This window comes from Falco punctatus (assembly GCF_963210335.1).
Source record: "Falco punctatus genome assembly, chromosome: Z".
Taxonomy (NCBI): domain Eukaryota; kingdom Metazoa; phylum Chordata; class Aves; order Falconiformes; family Falconidae; genus Falco; species Falco punctatus.
Genome location: NC_137586.1, coordinates 74,273,209 through 74,292,324, shown reverse-complemented (window position 1 = coordinate 74,292,324; position 19,116 = coordinate 74,273,209). Strand labels below are relative to the sequence as shown.

The window sequence follows — 19,116 nt, the reverse complement described above, 5'->3', positions numbered from 1 at the left end:
CCTTTTTTTTTTTTTTTTTTTTTTAATAATGTGGACCTAAAAGATAAATCACTGTTTCAAAGATGTTTTTCACTTGGTCTTACTTAATTTTCAAACAAACCGTTGATCTTCTTTGGAGACAGGCCAAATATCCAGCATTAGATTAGTCTTACTGTACTCGAGACCGCCAACCAATAATCTTTTTGTCAGCTCAATTATCAATTCGACCCAGTGGGTTTGGTAGTAGAAATATTAGTCACTGTTTAACAATTCATGCCCTGTAGCAAGCAACAGCTTAGTTAATATAAACTGTTCGTTTAAGCAACTCTCACACTAGCAATTTGCAAGCTTTTTACAACACCACTACTCTTTTCCGTAAGTGTAACATCTACATAAAACCTAAGGATCATAATAATAGCATATAATACAAGTTATTACGGTAGCAGATAGTTCTTTCAGTTCGCTCACACGTGAGCCTTCCCCTGTGATAGCATCTGACGTGGTACTACGTCTCGTCACGGACGGGAGCAGTATTTCGTACTGTTTTTTGCTGCTCTTCGGGACTATTTTTATTATTCTCCTTTTTTAACGGCCACTGCTCAATCCACACAGGTGTATTAGTCTTCCATTTCAACTGGATTGGGAAAGTCCAAACAATGGCCGTCCCTAAAAAGGGGTTTCTGTAGTCAGAACCATTCCCATTTGTGCAAGTATGTCACGTCCTATTAGGGCTTGCACCCCGTCAGGTAACGGAATAATAGAGGCACAACAACTGATAACCTTTTCTCCTATAGTCCATTGGAGGAGGGGTGACTTGCGAGCTAAAGTGAGTCCTCCCACTCCGGCTACAGTAGCACCTGTAGTGTGAGAGGGCCAATCAGATGGCCAATAACGTTCACTAATAATAGAGACATCATTTTTTTGTAGCACCTGTAGTGTGAGAGGGCCAATCAGATGGCCAATAACGTTCACTAATAATAGAGACATCTGCCCCGGTATCCAATGGAGCGGAAAGTGTAATCATCCGATCCACATACTGTACCGAAACTGCTTTGCGAGGTCGCTGTTGTAACCCAAGGGTTAATAAAGCTATTTGGTCTGTGGAACCAAAAGCTCCAGAGCCTCGTGGAGCAGTCTGTACAGGGGCAATGGTTTCAGTTAGGTGAGGTAAAGGTATAAGCTGTGCAATCTTTGATCCTCTTGGAACAAATAAGGGTGGAAACAATGTTTGAACCATTATCTGTATTTCACCTTGATAGTCTTTATCAATCAGGCCCGTTAACACAGTGAGACCCTCCATAGTGGCTGAGGAGCGACCTATTAATAATGCTCCAACGGCTTGGCCATTTACTCGAACAGGTCCTTGTACACCCGTAGCAATTCGCGTGGTGTTAGAGTCTATTAGGGTGCAATTTACTGCTGTTGCCAGGTCCAGCCCAAGGCTTCCGCTGGTGGCGGGTTGGAGAGAAAAGGGTTGTTGTTGGTGGATGCTGGATAAGCGGCCGCATTTTGTGTCGACGCGGGGCGGTTCCCCCCGCTGGTCGTCCCGTTTCCCGACCTTCTTTGTTTACAAGTTGTTTCAGCATGCGAGTCAGAATTGCATCATTTACACCAGACTGGACCTGCGTTGCATTCTCTTCTCATATGTCCGATTACTCCGCAACGGTAACACCGGGGACGAACTGATCCACGGGGCGCCGGACGAGTTACCGGAGTTTGCAAAGGTGCAAGAGCTGCCATAATTTGGCTGTGCGATGAGCGGGCATGCTCTTGTAAGTTTTTCCCTAACTCTTTCACAGCTTCCACTAGCATAGCTTGTGGTCCCACTGGTACCTGTGCCATCCGCTCTAAACCCTCCTCGATTGACCAAGTGGCGGGAAGGGTGGCTAAAATGTTTCGAGTAGCAGGATTAGAGTTTTGGATTGCGCATTGCTTTAAAATGGTACCTTTCAGATAGTCGGGAACGCCTGCCGCTTGTATAGCGCTGGCCACCCTGTCAATGAACAATCCAAAAGGCTCTTCCCTTCCTTGTTTAATTCCCATGTAGGAAGGAATTCCCCCAGGCTCTTTAAGCTGATCAAAAGCTTGTCGAGCAAGTAACATTGCCTCCTTAGCTTTATCTGGACCTATTAACGCCTGAGCTTCAAGACGTAAATAGGGGCCAAGTCCCATAAGCTCATCAAGTGTAACCCCGTGCAAAGGGTCGCCTGGTTGTCTCACTTCGGCTACGGACCTCATACAGGCTGCTTGCCAGTGTGCATTAAACAATAGTTGTTGATGTTGTGTAAGAATTAACTTCATTATACTTCGTATATCCCCTGGAAGCAAGATGTTAGTTCCCCAAAGGTAGTCTAACATCTGGCGTGTAGGCTCTCCCTTAATACCTGAATCATTAACTGTGGCTCGTAACTGAGTAAGTAGTTTCCAATCTAAATTCTGAATTGTGGCCATTAGGTTACCTTGGCCATCTGGCTGATACATGACTGGAAATGCAGATGTTTCAGTTATGAGATTAGCTGCAGCTTCTTGATCGCCTGAGCTCATAGCCGCCTCCGCGACCTTTTGCCAACATCGCTGACGTTCTGAAGCAAGGTTTGACACACCACGGCCCAAAAAGGGATTATTTCCTCGTCCAGAGGCTGGTGCGACAGTACCTAGCACCGGTTGTTCTGCCTCACTAGTGTCGATTATTGCTGTGGAGGCAGGAGGAGCCGTGAGCATCTCCCTTAGAGCTACCCCGTCAGCTTGATGTGAGCTTGTCGACCCATTTCCTAAAGTGGAACTTAAATGGGATAGATCCCAAGGTCCACTAGGGTTCTGTGGGACAACCAAGGTGCGCACGGAAGGGGGCAAAGGGCAGTCAGGCGAAGGAGTAGCACTTGCTTGCTGCACAGAGGGCACTCTGGTAGAAGCCGTACCGTCTAGCCTCTCAGCTGCAGCAGCAGCAACTTTTTGTTCAGCTTTATGCATAGTGATAGTATTTATAACTGCCCGCCACGGCTTCATTAATTTCTTTGCTGTTTTTTCCTCACTTATAACAGCATCGAATAATTTATCCCCTAGCTTTCGCCACTCGCTTTCCTCAAAAACTGTATTAGGATCTGCAAAAAATCCCCTGACCACGCCATAGCTTAATAAGTCAGGAAGTTCCTTTTTCAGATCTATCCCCTCAGTGCCCCGCTTTTCTAAAAAGCATTCGAGCAAATTATACGCCGCTTGTCTGTTCATACCTCAATTTGCGCGCAATTGCAGCCTTTGCAGACTTCGGCGGCGCGTAGCAGGCGGGACAGCCTCTATAGGTGCTCCCGGGCGCGGGGAAGATATCCCTTCCGCCTCCTGCGCTGCTTACAGGACCGCACTCAAATTCTCCGCCGACCGTGGCTCCCGGACTCCGCTATCGGGTCGCCGGGTCCGGACTCCGCTATCGGGTCGCCGGTCCTATGTCCTCTGGTCCCGTTCCTAGTCCCTGTTCGGGCGCCAATTTGTTGCCATTTGCCGGAACGGAGGGAAGAAGCAGTCGCTCAATATGAGAGATCAGCATACTTCATTTATTAAGCTACGGTTACATATTTTATAGCAGTTATAATTAGGTCATACATATTGCAAAAGTTAAGCTCCTCATTGGCTGGCCACCTAAAAGGTCAACCTTCGTCAGCACTCTTTGTTTCTGGGCATAGTTCTCATTTCTTTAACCATAAGGTCCTTGTTCTTACTTTCACCAAAGATAACAAGGATAGAGTGTCTTTGTGAACCATTAGTCTTCACGTAAGCTGTCTTCGATACTTCTTAAGATCTTGATGACTCAACATTCCGATGTTAAAGTGCCCTTGTTCAGCTAACCAATTCTCCACAGCTTTCCAGATTCCTCTTGTCTGATACAGCTCCAGGGAGTCCGAGAAGTCTCTTTTTCAGCACTCATTACACCTTACTACACAAATGAAGCAGTTCCAGTCTCTTTTTCTCATGGAAGGACAAATGAGGTTGACAGTGCTCTCTGTGTGTAGATCAGACAGAATATGAACTACAATACAAAAAAGCTTCTGATTTCTTCCATGTTTGCTTGCGAGACAGAGCTCTTACAAAAATGTTTTGAAAATGTAAAGAATGAGCTTCTTTCCATATTGAACATTACTTCTGCTTTAGTTGAATAACGTGAATGTCTTACAGGCAAAAAAAGACTAACCTGGAAAATAAAAAACATAGAGCAGCCATCAGCAAGAAGGCATTGAGACAGAAAACGATGGGACTAGAGTTCTCCATTGCCTCTGACTTGATAGAAGCTCCCTGATTGTTTTGGGAAGACTCATAATGATAGTAGAGAAACCTGGGGTTTTGGTGGAACAGGACATACCTGTGGAAACAGCAGGTGAGTGTCAGCTGTTGTGTGACAAAAATACACAGGTAAACCACAGCAATTTAAACAAAAGCCTTAATAATGAGTATGGTAAAAATGTATAATAACAGCTTAACAAGAAATCCACTTGAAAGAAAGCAGGGGACTTGGCAGTATAAGTATGCACTAATTATAGGATGGAGATTTGACTGACATTAGTAAGCACGTACAGTGTGTAATTTCTGTACATAGGATAAGGACAATGGGCTGTTTCTATGTCTAAGAAATTGCGATGCTTTGGTCTCTAGCCCATGACCTCAAGTTATTCCCTAATGTGCTTTACAACACAGAGAGTGGCTTTCAAATGCAACTGGGTCATGCTTTTCACCCACTTACACTGCTAGCTGTGCATTCCTGGGTTCAGAAAAGGGGTTGCTTTCTACAAGCGACATATGAAGGCTGTAGCAGACCCACAGCACGTTCTTTTTTTTTCCCTCTCTCAATGATGATCTGTGAGGGCAGACCTGCTTTTTTACAGGGCTCACAGTGCAACCACAAAAAGGTGGAGGGTGGGGAAGGGCTTTGCAGTGACGGAGCTGGACTGATGCGGGGGCTGATTTTCAGTTCCACCACAGAAATCCTAGGGCCATTTCCAGCCTTTGGTGCAGTTGCCCATCTGTAACAGGTTGACAACAGTCTTCTTGTTTGAGGGCTCTCCTTTCCTTCAAAGAAAAGAAAATAACATCAGCCAAGGTGGTAAACATGAAGATGGGTCATTGTTTACTTATGATATGTACAACTGTCACCATCACAGGAGCTTTGCCAGGACTATGGCAAAGAAAATAACCAAGTGAGCCAGCTGGGTTTGTTTCCTCCCAGCTTTGGGTGAGGCACCCACATTACTCTTGTCTTTTTTCAGGTTTTGCCTGAGGTAAACTTAGAAGTTCGAGAGACCTGATTTTCAGTGAATAGATGTGACCTTGGGCACGCTACTTTTACAGTAAAGTCTGGATGACAAAATTCCCCTGTATCATGTTTAATCGTTTAGCAGAAACAGTAAACTCTTAGCTTATAAAGAAAAAGCTAACAACATCTTTCTGGACAATTTTTTTTTTCTAATGGAGTATAAATTATATTTCTAGGAAAAAACCCCTGAATTCTGTGCACTGGCTTTATGATATTTAGTCTCCCAATACCATATCTCACACATACACAACGTACAATAGTTGTGATCACCAAGATTACAACTGAGGTAATGCTATGGTAGTTATTGTCCACGCTGCTAAAACTGACCATTATGGGAAGGTATGTTCTGAGAGTTGATGCTCATGCTATGTGGTTCCCATCAACAGGAGAAAGTAAGAAGAGGGAAACATGCTTAAAATTACTGCTCATATTGAAGAAAATTAACACAAACCTTTTTTTTTTTTTTTTTCTTCTGTCTTGCGTAGAGACTGAGCTTAACCATAGACCTTGAGCTTAACCATGCCATGCATGAACAATGAGCGCTTTCCTGCCTATTTGGTTTTGAAGTTCTCATGTATGGAAGTCTGAGTCCAATCTTGTCATCACAATCTAATTGTGTGAACCCTCTTTTAGCACTGTACAGCAAATACCAGACATGGCAACTGCTGCACATACATGTGCACAAGTGCCTTCACCTTTGCAATGCCAAGGCCCTTCTGTGCACACTTCTGTGGCCAGCCTTTCACTTTCAGCTTTGCAGCCTTCCACCTGAACTGCTGTTTCAGTCTTTTTCCCTTCTCCTTCCTATGCTGTTGCCTTTGTGCTGTTATTCTCATGGCATTCCACCTGCAGATCTCAGTGTTCTAATAGGTTCGCGTGGAAAGCAATTGATAACAGACCGAGAGTCCCTGCTTTCTTGCCCCTGTGTTTCCTGCCTGTTTTGTAACTTTACATTAGGGGAAAAACAATACTTGGCAAATAGAAAAGTAGATAATAGTAATGTAAATATCCCATAGGCATTACCAGCCATAAACATGTGCAAAGTGGAGTGACCGCATGCACCACCTGCAACTGATTAAATGTGATCCTGACAGCACTGACAGCAACATACGCAGGAACAACCAAGAGGGAGTTCGTCTGGGTCCTAATGCCAAGCACAGAGTTAACAGAGGAAAAAGCCTGACAAGAATAGTTATAGTCACCTCCCTCCTCCTCACTGCTTGCTGACACTGGAAAGGACACTTTTCTAGGGTCCCCACTGCTTTGCTTCTTGGCTGGCTGCTGAGCAGTTTCCCCCTTCCTTCTCTTTCCATTCTTTTTCCCCGATGGTAACTTCAAGTTGGTGTGTGGTCCCCACTGATAAAACACTGTAAACCAGGTAAAGACAGGTAAACCTGTCTCAAGAAGTGTGATCATACTGTCCCCATACAGTTGGCAAGGTGCCCTCCTCTTCCTTTGGCATCAGCCTGCGGTGGGAATGGTGGGAAGCTGAGCTACAGAGGAACAGCTACACCCCAGTAAAAAATACTGACTCTATGTATTATTGCTTGGGTTAGTTATATTTAGATATTGTTTAACTTCACTATATAAAGCAACATCTTATTCTAGGATAGAACAGGAGAAGAACTAAGACTAAGCAACACTCCATTATAAGGGCTGAGATTCAGTGGTTTTACTTTCTGTCAGTGTTAAGCATTCAGGCTCATGTTCTTCCAAACCAAGACCCTTCCTGACAACAAAGCATTACGTCTCCCTGATTACTTTGGTGGGGCAAGCATGACAAGTCCTGGTGCTTTGTCACCGAGGGGTACACCCTCCCTCCTACCCTGGTGCAGGGACTTCGTACCAGATGCGAGGGAAGGCACGGATACAGATTTTGCTATTGCCACAAAGCTGCTTATCCCACCCTACCCCGCTGTTGAACCCTGTTAAGAGTAGAAGATGCTGATGCACGTTACCAAGCCGTACCCTCCAGCAAGCGGGCTGCGCGCCTGGCAGCACAGCACAGCACCGCACCGCACCGCACCGCACCGCACGGCACCTCACCGCACGGCACCGCACGGCACGGCACGGCACCTCACCGCACGGCACCGCATGGCACCGCACGGCACGGCACGGCACGGCACGGCACGGCACGGCACCTCACCGCACGGCACCGCACGGCACCGCACGGCACGGCACCGCACGGCACCGCACGGCACGGCACCGCACGGCACGGCACCTCACCGCACGGCACCGCACCTCACCGCACGGCACCGCACCTCACCGCACGGCACGGCACGGCACGGCACGGCACGGCAACACCCGGCGGTGCCCGGCCGCGCTCCCTCTGCTGGCGCCCGGCAGCTGCGTCCTTGCCAGCCCCCGCAAAACGGGGGAACACGCAAGCGGAGGAGCTGAGACTGCACTGGAGAGGTGGGAGGGAAGACCTGGAACCTGGAACCAGAGCCCTTGGGCACACGAAGCACAGGCTTACCTTTCCTTCGCGGCACGATGAGCCAGCGGTCCGGCTCACTACTGCCAGCAGCATGCCGATGGCGTCTGTGTTCTACATAGGTCTTGGAGCAGTTTTCTTCTTTTATCAGTTGGAGGTGTCACCCAAAGAACCTGCAGCCTTCTCTCCAGTTACTCACAGTAGCAGAATAGTCACAATTTGTTTAGTTTAGGCCATTTTCATGGGCCTCAAAAGCTGTGAACTAAGCAACAGATTAAAATGCAACACATTTCTGCCCTCATATAAAAATCCTCTGCATAATGCACATACCTGCAGTAATTCTGCCATTACAGCACCCCTTACAGGTCTCATCCTAACAGTGCACAGCAAGCTGGCATGTTTTCCAGCCATGTCTGCTTACGGCAGAAACTCCAGGAATGGCATAATATGAACGTTCGTAATGCAAGGATCAAATACCCCAAACACTCAGCGCCACCAGGTGCCACAGTACCCATCCCGTGCCACAGGCACAGCAGTGAGATGCTGCCATGAACGAGTGGTTTAGGTTAAGTTGCTTAAAGAATCACCATCAAAGGCATGAATGAAATAGATGATCTCCAGAGGTCCCTTCCCACCCTGACCATTCTATGATTCTCTGTGAATATCAGCCCAGGCCCTGCCATCAGCTTTTGGCAATGGACCCACTTAGTATCGCAGACTTGGGAGCTTGAGAACTCTTGAGAAGTGTCCCTGTCCTGCAGACCAGGAGAGCTCAAAGTGCCTCACTTAGGACTGCTGTTTATTTGTTTGGAGACTTCAGTCATCAGTAATCTTCCATCCTGGCCACATTCTGAGTCAGTAATAAATTACATTTTTTTAAAAAATTCCATTGACAGTGGTATTTTACTACTTGGAACCATAATAAAGAATGTCCCCAGGCTTGTTAAAGGATGATCAAGGCCATCAGGCAGTAGTGCTGTTCAGGTAAGAAATGTTTCTGGTACAGCCAGTGCCGTTCCGCACCTCATCCATGCAAGAGATGCCAGTATGATCGAGGGACACTTGAGTGCTAACTCATTACAGAGGGGCTGAGGCCTAAACAGGGATTCCTGAGATAGCAGAACAGCCCATGGGAGGGGTGAGATGCATCACCATAGATACCCACCCATGCCACCTTATCTGAGGGGAAGGCAGCGGGATACCTAGCCACATGCTCATGATGCTGCCAGTGGGATGCACATTTATCCTGGGTCAAGTAGCATAGTGTAAATACATTTAACTGAAAAACAAGAGGTCCAAGTTTTCTGGTTTTCCTTCTTCTTGCTAATGAATTGCTTGTCCTGTTGGGTGTGAATCCATTACCGCTTATACCAGCCGAAGTGTGGGATGTGGTAGCCTGCCCTTCTCTCCCTGGCATAAGCAATTTTCATACAACTGCATCAGGGGTCAGGCACTGCCCTGATCTGGCTGCCAGCAGCAGCCAGTATCCCCCAGAGCAGCATGGTGAGCTCTCACTCTTCCAGCATGCAAGCAACACCACTGATGTACCAGACAGAGAAGAAACACAGTGGCAAGTTGGAGACAGGTTGTGCTGCTCTGGATCCATCTCCACAAAAGCACTTTCCTTCTAAAGATTATACCTTTCTCTAGGATTACACAGGCATCATAGTCCATCACCAAATGACATTCACAACTACCAACCATCCTGCGCAAGAGCAGGAAACACACAGCATTAACTATAGACACAGGCAAAGAAGCAAGTATGCAGACTCTTCCTCCAGGTGCCAGGACATAGTTAATATTGAATTGGATGCTGCACACCTTTCCCCTCCACCCTCACAGTCCTGAAAAACTTTTCAGTAAAAGAGTTGCACAGAAGGGAAAACTGCAAAGGCACGGGGTTGATGATGAAATACATAAGAAATTAAACAACCTTTCTCCTTATACCCAAGTTCTTCGCTTCAGTTCTTGTAGTGTTACAGGACAGTGTTTGGAGATGTACTTTGAATATGTGTGTTCAATTGAAAAACATTTTCTAGTATCTGTAGGTTTCAGAAGATTATTTTAAGGTGGATCCCTAAAGAAACAAAATTTATGTGACTATTTTGCACACAAGCACATACATTGTGTTTCCCAATAGCTTGAGATTATTAGACTTTTTTAATAGTATCTGATAGAGATGGTCAGTTCCTACAAGCTTTGTGAAACACTACAGGAGAGAAAAATGCTGTTTGTCTCCCAGTCAGAGGAAAAGTTAGTGCTGAGTTCAGCTTTTATAGAAACATGTTGTGCATTCCCCAATCTTGGGATCAGAACTTGCATCTCATTAGACATCAGGTAATTCAAAGGTAAGACAACATTATAAGAAACAAATTTCTATTAGGTCTACATCTCACAGTAACAGAGGACAGTTTGCAATTAGAGGAAGACATGAAAATGAAAAAAACTATCATTGAAACATCAGAATTTTGGGACATAATTTCTCTTTTAATCATTACAACAAGTTATTAACAAAAATGTCTTTGGTGGTGGGCATCACAATCAGACTGAATTGTGCCTTCTTTAACAATTATGGATTTTATTGATAGTTATACTGCATCAAAGTAAAATCAGGACTGGTATTTTAAAACAGTATTGTAGTTATAGACGAAAGGCCAGTGCTCTACTAATGTTCAAAAATGAAAAGTGGCAGCATCTTTTCCAGACTCACTGCTAGTACCATGTCACCTTTAACACCTGATTTGCCTGACATAAGAGCCATGATTGGCTTTAGCTTACCTATGAAGAAGAAACAGAATCATCAGAAAAAGAGAAGGAACGGGCTGTGCACAGGAAACAGAAATATTGCTAGAGTAAGATGTTCCAGTTCTTTAGAAATCCATGTTTGGTATATATTTTGTATTATTCGTGTGCTAAAAATGCTGAACCAGACTCTGCAATTAAATCTCATACCCTTAAAATATCTCAGTCTAACAATGTATTCCCATATATCTGTATCTACCTATCTACATCTCACAATATTGAAGCACTTTGCTGAAAAGGAGGGGGCTGATTAATTGAAATCCACTTTTAAAGGTATTTTTTGAGGAATTGATTATAATTATTAACATAATAGATAATTCCTCTTTCATGATTAATCTACTATCTTCTGACTTAATTTTAAAGTTTTGCTAAAGAAGGTTCAGAACTGTTTTGAACAGTGAGAAATGTGGAAATCACACTTACAAACCAGTGCAGCAATATAACGTTATGAATATTGTGACATTACCTCTTGTCCAACTAATATTTCACCAATAAAAGCCTTTTCTAGAGTCAGACAAAACTCAGTTAAGAGGGGCAATTGCATCAGATGTTCTATGCTGTTTCTTAATTAAATTATTAGATTATGGCTGATTTTAACTGAGAGAAGACCATATACATCAGGGGAAAAGAAACAAACCAGGTCATTTTTCTACCACGTTCTGCTGCAAAGCAGTGCACATTTAGGAAGCACAGGTCAGAGATGTGCAGAAGTCTAGCAGTTTGACTGGATCCTTTCTGAAGCTACACGCGCTGCTAAAATTCCAGTACATGGTTAGTAAAAGCAGCAGCAGCTTTTATGACTCTTGGCAGCACTTTTTGTGAGTTGCTGTGCTGTTGTGAGACTTTTTCTCCTGTGCCTCTCCAGGACCCAGTTTTGCAGAGGAAAATCTGTTTGAAACGGCAGCTGTAGGGCTTCATTGACATCCCTGCGGACGCCTCACCCTGCCACTGCAGGGGAAGATCCCTCCCCCTCCCTGCCCCATCCCAGTTTTCTGCCTTCTGAAAGCGAATGCTGCCCCTCCTAGGCAGTGTTTCAGAGAGGGATGCTCTCGGATTGGAGGGACAAAGCCGACCTGGAGAAAGAGGAGTAAGTCAAGTCTGGCCCAGAGTGAAAGGAAAACTACTGCAGGCTCGGAGGCCGGTGTGTAACATTTGTGATGCGAGTGGAAAGCAAAGTTGCTGTGGCACGTGGTTTACATGCGTTCTCTAACCGGGGCTGGAAACTTGAACCTCTTGGCTTTTTCCATGGAGTTACGGAAAGCAGCACAAGCTTTATGCAGAGCGCTGAATCGCACGTCCCTTCAGACAGAAAACCTGTGGCCCGAGAGGCTTTATTGTCAAATATGCTTCAAACTGGAGTTGATCTTTTGCTTTTCAAAAATGTGGTGATGTTTTGTGTAAGCCAGACATCTTTCAGGTGCTCTTGTTAAGTTTCTCAGGAGGTTTGGATTGGGCCCATTGAGGGGGGGCTGGGGAGGGGGCATTGGATTAAATGTGGCTGCTGGGAAACTGTTGACTTTAACGTAAAGCCTTTAAGGGAAGTAATTGCCGTTTTGGAAAATCAAGGGTTTGGCACTTGCGCGCGGCTCCGTGCATTGGCGTTGTGGCTCTGGACTTGAACTTCGCGCGGCGCTGAGACAGCCGCTTTTTGTGTCGAGAGGACCGTGACCGGTAAGGTACAGAGAGCTGCGTAGGTGCGCTGTCTCATTAGAAACCAGCATTTTGTTTTTACAAGGTAGCAGCTCTGTTGTAAACACTGTGTTGGATCGTTTTACAAACAGGGAGAAATGTAACTGGGTGACCTGCGCAACCTTCTTGCTCGATAGCGTTTGCAAACTCAGGGAGTGGTCTTGCCTTCCGTGGAACCGTATTGTGCTGTGGCTGTAGCTGTTCCTTTTGTGTTTAGGGGGCCTTCTTGGTACATCGATGAAGGGGTTTGCCTGGCTGGAAGACTGTGCTAATTACTTTTGCCCTTAAAGAGTGTTAGAAGTCAATGATGTAAAGGTTTTACTTTCTTCTCCCTCATCTTTACCCTCCGCTTCCCCCTTTGCCTTTAGGAAATTAGCAGGATGCACTCTCTTCATCACAGGCGCAAGCCGGGGCATTGGCAAGGCCATTGCTTTGAAAGCTGCCAAGGACGGTGCCAACATTGTGATAGCTGCCAAGACAGCTGAGCCCCATCCTACTCTTCCAGGGACTATCTACACTGCTGCAGCAGAGAGTAAGTTGTAATAAATGAGGACAGGGTTCAGGTACTGGGCTGGGTGTGTGCCCTAGTTTAATTGCTGTACCTGAGTGGAAACCTGTGTAGACTCCCTCAGCTCCAGCTTACCTTCAATACAGTCAGTTTTGTGCTTCTCTTGCCTCCCAGGACTGCTGGGAGGTATCAAAATATTACTGTAATGAAGATGCCCGTGCATATACATGTGAAAATGCTACGTTAATTGAGATGTATGTGTGTACCATACACATTCTCAGTGTTAAGATTTGCTTTGGGGTTCCCGGTTCTTTTTGCAGTGTGTGAAAAGGTTTCAACTTGAGCGTGTGATTTTCAGTGTCTTCTTGAAGCATGTCATCAAATGAGAGATTCTCAGTAGGCTCACGCTGTTTGCTCCACCCGAGAGCAAATTTTAACGTGTTTAATGTTTTTAATTGTGCAGTTGAAGCGGCTGGAGGAAAGGCTTTGCCATGTGTCGTTAATGTGAGGGAAGAACAGCAAATTATTAATGCCGTGGAGAAGGCTGTGAAGACTTTTGGAGGTACGCTGAGGTGTGGGGGAGACATTAACAGGCAGAGTGTTCAAACAAAAAAGGAAAGAACAGCCTGCCTTACTTGTGCTTTTTGTCTTTAAATGCTAATGTGAAGTGCCTTATTTTAAAACCAGGCATTGATATTTTGGGGACACAGAATAAAGAGTTTGCTGCAGCTGGCTTTACAGATGCTGTCACACAAAGGTGCAGACCATGTGCACTTGTACACTTGCTGAGTGGTCCATGTGTGCTTTTACTATTCAGCTTCAGTCTTTACCAGCCAAATGGAAGAAAGGGGAGATAGCTGGCTGCAATGATGTAGGTTAATCCTTGTACTGCTACATTAAGGTGCTGTGGAAGGCAGCACCTTGTCTGTTGCAGCTGAGGGCAGGGCAGTGTCCACGTGTGTGTGTACTTTTACAAAAGGAAAAGTTGTGTATCACTCAGTATGTCTATGCAGCCTACCTCAATGCAATACAGAGGTATGAATACTAGTGTAGGTAATAAACTCAGGAAAGAAAAAAAAAAAAATCAATGTGATGTTAATTTACCAGGTAATTAGGGCCCTGCTAAACAGATGACGTTTCCACTTGTAAGGCAGGTCCAGAATATCTGCATGACACTGCTATCACAGAAACAAAATCTGCAGGGTGACTATTGCTCAACCCACCTTTTTTACGGGACATGTGTGCAAGCAACCATGTGGGGAAAAAATTCACTTCAGGCATCCTGCCTGGACGCACAGGAGCAGAAGTAAAGAAAACATCTGCAACCTAATATGCATATTCTTGAGAAAGAATTCATTTAGTGACAAACCACTTATTGTCTTAATCAGTTATTTCTTCTCTAAAAATATCACATTTTATCCATATTTATTAATATTGCATCAAAGAAAAATGAGGACTACCATTTTAAAACGGCATTGCATTATATATCAAAGGCCACTGTTCTGCTAGTACGTTTGACCCTCACAGTTTAGAGTTAAGCTGGGTCAACATCTTCTCAAGCTTTATTGCTAGCGCCATGTTACCTTTAATCCTTAATTTTCCTGACATGAAGGCCAGGGTTGGCTTTAGTTTACCTAAAAAGAAAGAACAGAACCATCAGAAAATGAAAAGGAACTGGAGACAACCTGTGCACAGGAAAACATAATGGCCACTACAGCAAGACCTAGCAACTACACTGCTACCAAGTTCTGCAGCAAACAGTGCAGATTTAGGAAGCATGGGCCAGAGATGTGCAGAACCGAAGTCCAGCAGTTTGACTGGATTCTTTCTGAAGCTACACTTGTTGCTAGAATTTCAGTACCTGTTAATAAAAGCAGTGTAAGTTTTTGTGCTCTTCCTGTTCACAGAACGGAAGAGGTCAGAAAAATCTGAAGAGTTATATCGTACACTTTCACTTGAGCAACAAAAAGTGAAAAGCTCCTCCATCCCAGGATCACAAGTGAACAGGCTATCTTATATGCCCATCAGCAGATTTTCTGGGCCTCAGTACCTGTGCCTGCCATGGCAAATGCCTTTGTCACTCACCCGTGAACATCTTCACAAAGTCAGCACTCGACATGCTCATAACCACATCAGCCGTCACAGGTGGCTTTCCAAAACCAGCACTCCCACCGGCAGTTTTCAGGTCAATATACCACGTGCCCCCTTCATCACCTGAACACACAGTGAAAAGAAGTGACAAGGCAGCAAAGAGCACTGTGCCCTCCCTGTTCCTCCCTGTCACATGGCCACTACTGTGTCTGTTTGGAGCAGTTATGTGATTGTATATATACTGGTGGTGCTCTGCAACAAATTATTACCTGCCCCATGTTCTGCAAGCAGGCAAAGCCATCCTTTGGCAGATGCCCCACAGCACCATGTATTGGGGACATTGGCAGAAGAGCCCAAAGGCAGCACTTGGCTGACAAGAGTTGGTGGCAGCCAGTGCTTTTAACATGCCAGCACCCCTGTCTTACCATCACACTAACTTGGTGCAGTAGGGCCAGCACAGTGAGAAAGCCTGCCTGCATATGCCAGGAGTGGCAGCAGCTTCCTGCATGTGCTGAAATTGGTCAAAATAACAGAATACCGCACGTTGGAAGGCACCCACCATAAGCATCACCGAGTCCAGAGGAGCTCCACACTGAACAGAACAAAAGGTGGTCTGTTTCAGAGTCAGCTAGAAAAGGTGAGTGCTTCTGTTTGAAAACACCAAGTGCCTTTTGCTAGGGGTGCGTGCATGTGAAGGTTTTACAAGTGATGATCTTACCAGATAATTCAAACTGAAAGACACCCTGAGTAGTTTTCACATACTCCTCACTCATTGCTCCCTGAATAACTCTGAATGTTTCTGCAACAGGACTCAATGGCTTGGCTGAAGCAGATTCTGTGTTAACCTTAGCTCCATCTGATCCTTCACGCTGGGATCCGCTTGACGACTTCTCTTTGAATGCTTGGGAAGCACCTACAAGAAATAAATTATTTTTCTCTTTCAAATGCAAAACACTTTAAAACTGCATGCAGAAATATGCGTAGAGAACTCAGTTTGAAAAGATTTAAGCTTCACAGTAGGGCAAATCAGTATCTTCCACTTCAGTATTAATACTAATAAAGGATGTTCTTTGCACCTGGGAATCTGAACAGGTGTAGAGCACTAAAGGTAACTCTGCAATGTATTTCACTTCTTAATACGTCAGAAGAAAACTGAAAATAAAACCACAGCAAAATTCTGACTGTACACAGTTCATTACAAATGCTTGCACAGCACATTGTTTTCTAACACAATCCATAGACTCCCAACTGCAGTCACAAAAAATAAATCAATGTCTTCATTAGGTATCACTTTCACCTCAAAATACTTGTCTTATCTATCTTGCTAAGAACATGGATATTTTCATTAATTCTTCTGCAAAGGCTTCTAAGCTAGAAATCAATTCACTCCTTTAATCAGCATGTTACTATACCCCAGTGAACATTTACATTTAAGAATACAGGACAGCATTTGCAGCTTAGAAGGCTGATGAAGTTGAACAGCCTCTAAACACGTTGCAGAAAGTCTCTTAGGCATCTTCAGCATCAAAAAACACACTAGGACTATTCTGCAAGTCCCTACTAAACCTGCATTGTGAGGTCCAGGGAACTAACATCATCCATCCCTGGCAGAACAGTTCTAGTGTGATTGCTCAAACAGTATTTTCAAGGGAAAGGGACTGCCCAAACTTTGTGTCCTCTGCCCTTCTCTTATTCCTATTTTGGCACTCCTGTCAAACCTGTTAAGCATTCTTACTTGCCCTCCTACTTGACAGACAACAATTCTGAAAAAGGAAAACTGATGCTTTTCTAAAAAAGACTTCTCCATGTCAACTAAAGAGATATTGAAATTGTGTAAACTGTGCAAGTTTCATCTAAGTAGCAATGGAAGCTCTACATTGAGTTCTTCTGTATAAACTTAGCAAGGCAAATGAGACACTCCTACAAAATGTGCTGTTTGCTCTTTAATTCCTTTTTCCAGCAATGTTTACCTGTGACCTTCATACTATTGCAATTCAGATGGTTAAAAAGCAGTCTTCAAAATAAGGTACTGATTTACCATGGAAGTCCTGCAGAAGGTAACATTTTCCCCCTAGCTTTAAGTAGAGTAACTTCCATAAACCTTACCCTCCAAATGAGAAAAGGGTTTTTGCCTAATAGCTTGAGTGGAATCCAAGTTCTTGGGAGAAAAGAATTAAAAACCCACTTGAAATACAGAGGGCACATTCATTATCGTCAGAAAAAAATGACTTTTACACACAGTGCTTTCCCTACCATATCCTTCTGGTTTCATAGCTGTCGTGTCAGCTTCAACATCCAAGAAGAAGTCAGGCATCAGGGGGTGACCTAAAAGGGAGGAAAATTGTAATAGTAAGTCCAAGTAAAGTTGGACAGCACAAACAGGAATCCATTTTGTATGAAACTACAGCCAAGTCTTAAGTGCAAAGTACAATCTGAAAGGAAGGCATAGAATAAAATAACGTTTAGTCTGGTTCATTGAAAATATGACCTATAAACCCCTTAAAAGTTGCAATGAAAAACTTTTGAAGGAAAAAAAAAATGTATCCCACTAGCTGGTAAATAGTAATACATACATCTACAGTGCAGGTACACTTTCTTTTCACTGAAGATTTTTTTTTAATTTAATAGGCACTTGATGATTAGACTCTCAATGGACTCATACGTGCCTTCGATGAAGACATGTTCTGAAAGCTAAGGCAAAGCAACTTTTAATTTAAGAGCCCCTAGAAAAAAACCTATGTTAATATTCTCCCCCCCATCATTCCCCCTTCCTGAATTTACTCCTCACCTTAAAGATCTGTTTTACCTGGTGCAATTGCATAGACATCAAAATCCTTAACTCCTTCTTCTCTCAGCAGAACTTCATCAATAATGAAGTTTCCAGTGAAACTTTTTGGTTTTGTTAAAATGCAGTACGCAGCATCTGCAAGGATGTCTGTTTTCCTGCACTGTTTTTCTATTCCAGATCCTCCCAGCATATCCATAGCAGATGTATGTATGGCTAGAAAGTTTGGAGAGTAAAAAACCAACACTGTAACACTGGTGACACAAAATTCCCATTTCTCTGGTAAGTACACAAACTTTGTTTTCCTTTCATGCAAAAAGAAATTGTAGGAAGACAAAGCTATGAAACACTACGAACCAACAAACAATTCTCTACAAGCACAAGTAAAAACCAGAAATCTATTAAAGGAACCAAAGTGTGAAATAATGGGCAAGACTTTTTATGACATTCACATCCCTCTATCCCTTTATCAGTGCCCCTCCGTCATGGATTTCCTCCAGGTAATTCAGTACATGAAAAACTAACAGGACAACTATTTTTCTCAAAGTGAATGTATGATACATCAGCCACTAAAAGGGATTTCCTTTGGTGATTATCACACTGAAAATCTTCATGCTTAGTTTTAGTCTTGTAACAACTCCCATGAGATACCAAAGTGCCTCTCCTAAGTTAATGAGACGTCAAATACCAAAAATTCAAATAATTTATTCAGTATTTCACAGAAAGGCTGTGTTAGACCAAAGAATAAAATTCACACCTCCTAAGGTTCTGGTTGTTTTATTAACCAATTCTACTAAGTTTTGCACGATTCCATTAGTCTTCTTTATGCTTCCCCCAAGGGAGCTACTAACATTGTGGCATGTTTCAGTCTAAGTCTGTAATTTGCTCTTCCAGGCCAAGGTATCCATTCTGCTTTTCTTTCATCTTGTTCCACAGAGGCCATTTGGCTGTAGCTTTTGACATCTGCCATGTTACCGTTTTCCCCCCATATAGTTCTGCCTCATGACTTTTTCTACTCAACGCTCTGCCCCCAAGTTTTGGGACAGATTCACAATTCCTCTCCTATACCTGGTGCTAGCAGATCCTGGAAGTGGAAGGACAAACCTAATTGTACATCACTTTTGTCCTCCTTTCGGTGCTTCAGTTCCACACAAAGTAACAGCAGCTTTGATGCAGAAGTGATCCCAACATCCCTTAAAGCAAAGAACAGGAACTGTACACATCTATCTGAGCTGGATCATTCACCTTCCAAAGTAGGAACTGGGAAGAAAGATGGCAGTCTTCAGTGCTGGCCAGGGAGACCCTGTTAAAGTGTTTTCGAGGAAAGTGCACGAGTTGGTACATCTCCCTGATGACTCGCTTATTTTACTCTTCTGTGGTGAGGATTAGTCCCTAGGTTTCACTTACCTTTGACCAACCTCAGTTTCTTTTTTTCAAATCAATTGAACTGCTATAAATATAACAGTTTTATAATATAATATAAACATATTTATATTTATAAAATTTATAAAATTTATAAAACATTTATA

General features: G+C 43.9%; 1 protein-coding gene and 1 long non-coding RNA gene across 5 annotated transcripts in view; one reads left to right on the top strand and one right to left on the bottom strand.

The window, feature by feature from the left end:
* Positions 1–1,171: 1,171 nt before the first annotated feature.
* The window catches only part of HSDL2 (hydroxysteroid dehydrogenase like 2), a 29,265-nt gene continuing 11,320 nt past the window's right edge, over positions 1,172–19,116 (bottom strand). The window contains exons 7-11 of one of the 3 annotated variants that reach the window (XM_080371026.1): positions 17,609–17,803; positions 17,056–17,127; positions 15,521–15,715; positions 14,797–14,925; positions 14,120–14,345 (exon numbers count right to left, since the gene is read on the bottom strand). In XM_080371026.1, coding sequence (XP_080227152.1) covers positions 14,233–14,345; positions 14,797–14,925; positions 15,521–15,715; positions 17,056–17,127; positions 17,609–17,803 — 704 coding nt within the window. In that variant the 3' untranslated portion in view covers positions 14,120–14,232. Of the gene's footprint in view, positions 5,035–7,754; positions 7,870–14,119; positions 14,346–14,796; positions 14,926–15,520; positions 15,716–17,055; positions 17,128–17,608; positions 17,804–19,116 lie in introns of those variants that run through there. The other 2 variants (XM_080371025.1, XM_080371024.1) reach the window with 2 other exon arrangements.
* LOC308056143 lies at positions 12,556–13,795 on the top strand. 2 transcript variants are annotated; one of them, XR_013924720.1, is made up of 3 exons: positions 12,556–12,735; positions 13,175–13,273; positions 13,399–13,413. It is a non-coding gene; the product is annotated as an uncharacterized lncRNA (long non-coding RNA). The 2 variants fall into 2 exon arrangements; XR_013924719.1 differs by having other exon boundaries at positions 12,559–12,735; positions 13,175–13,795.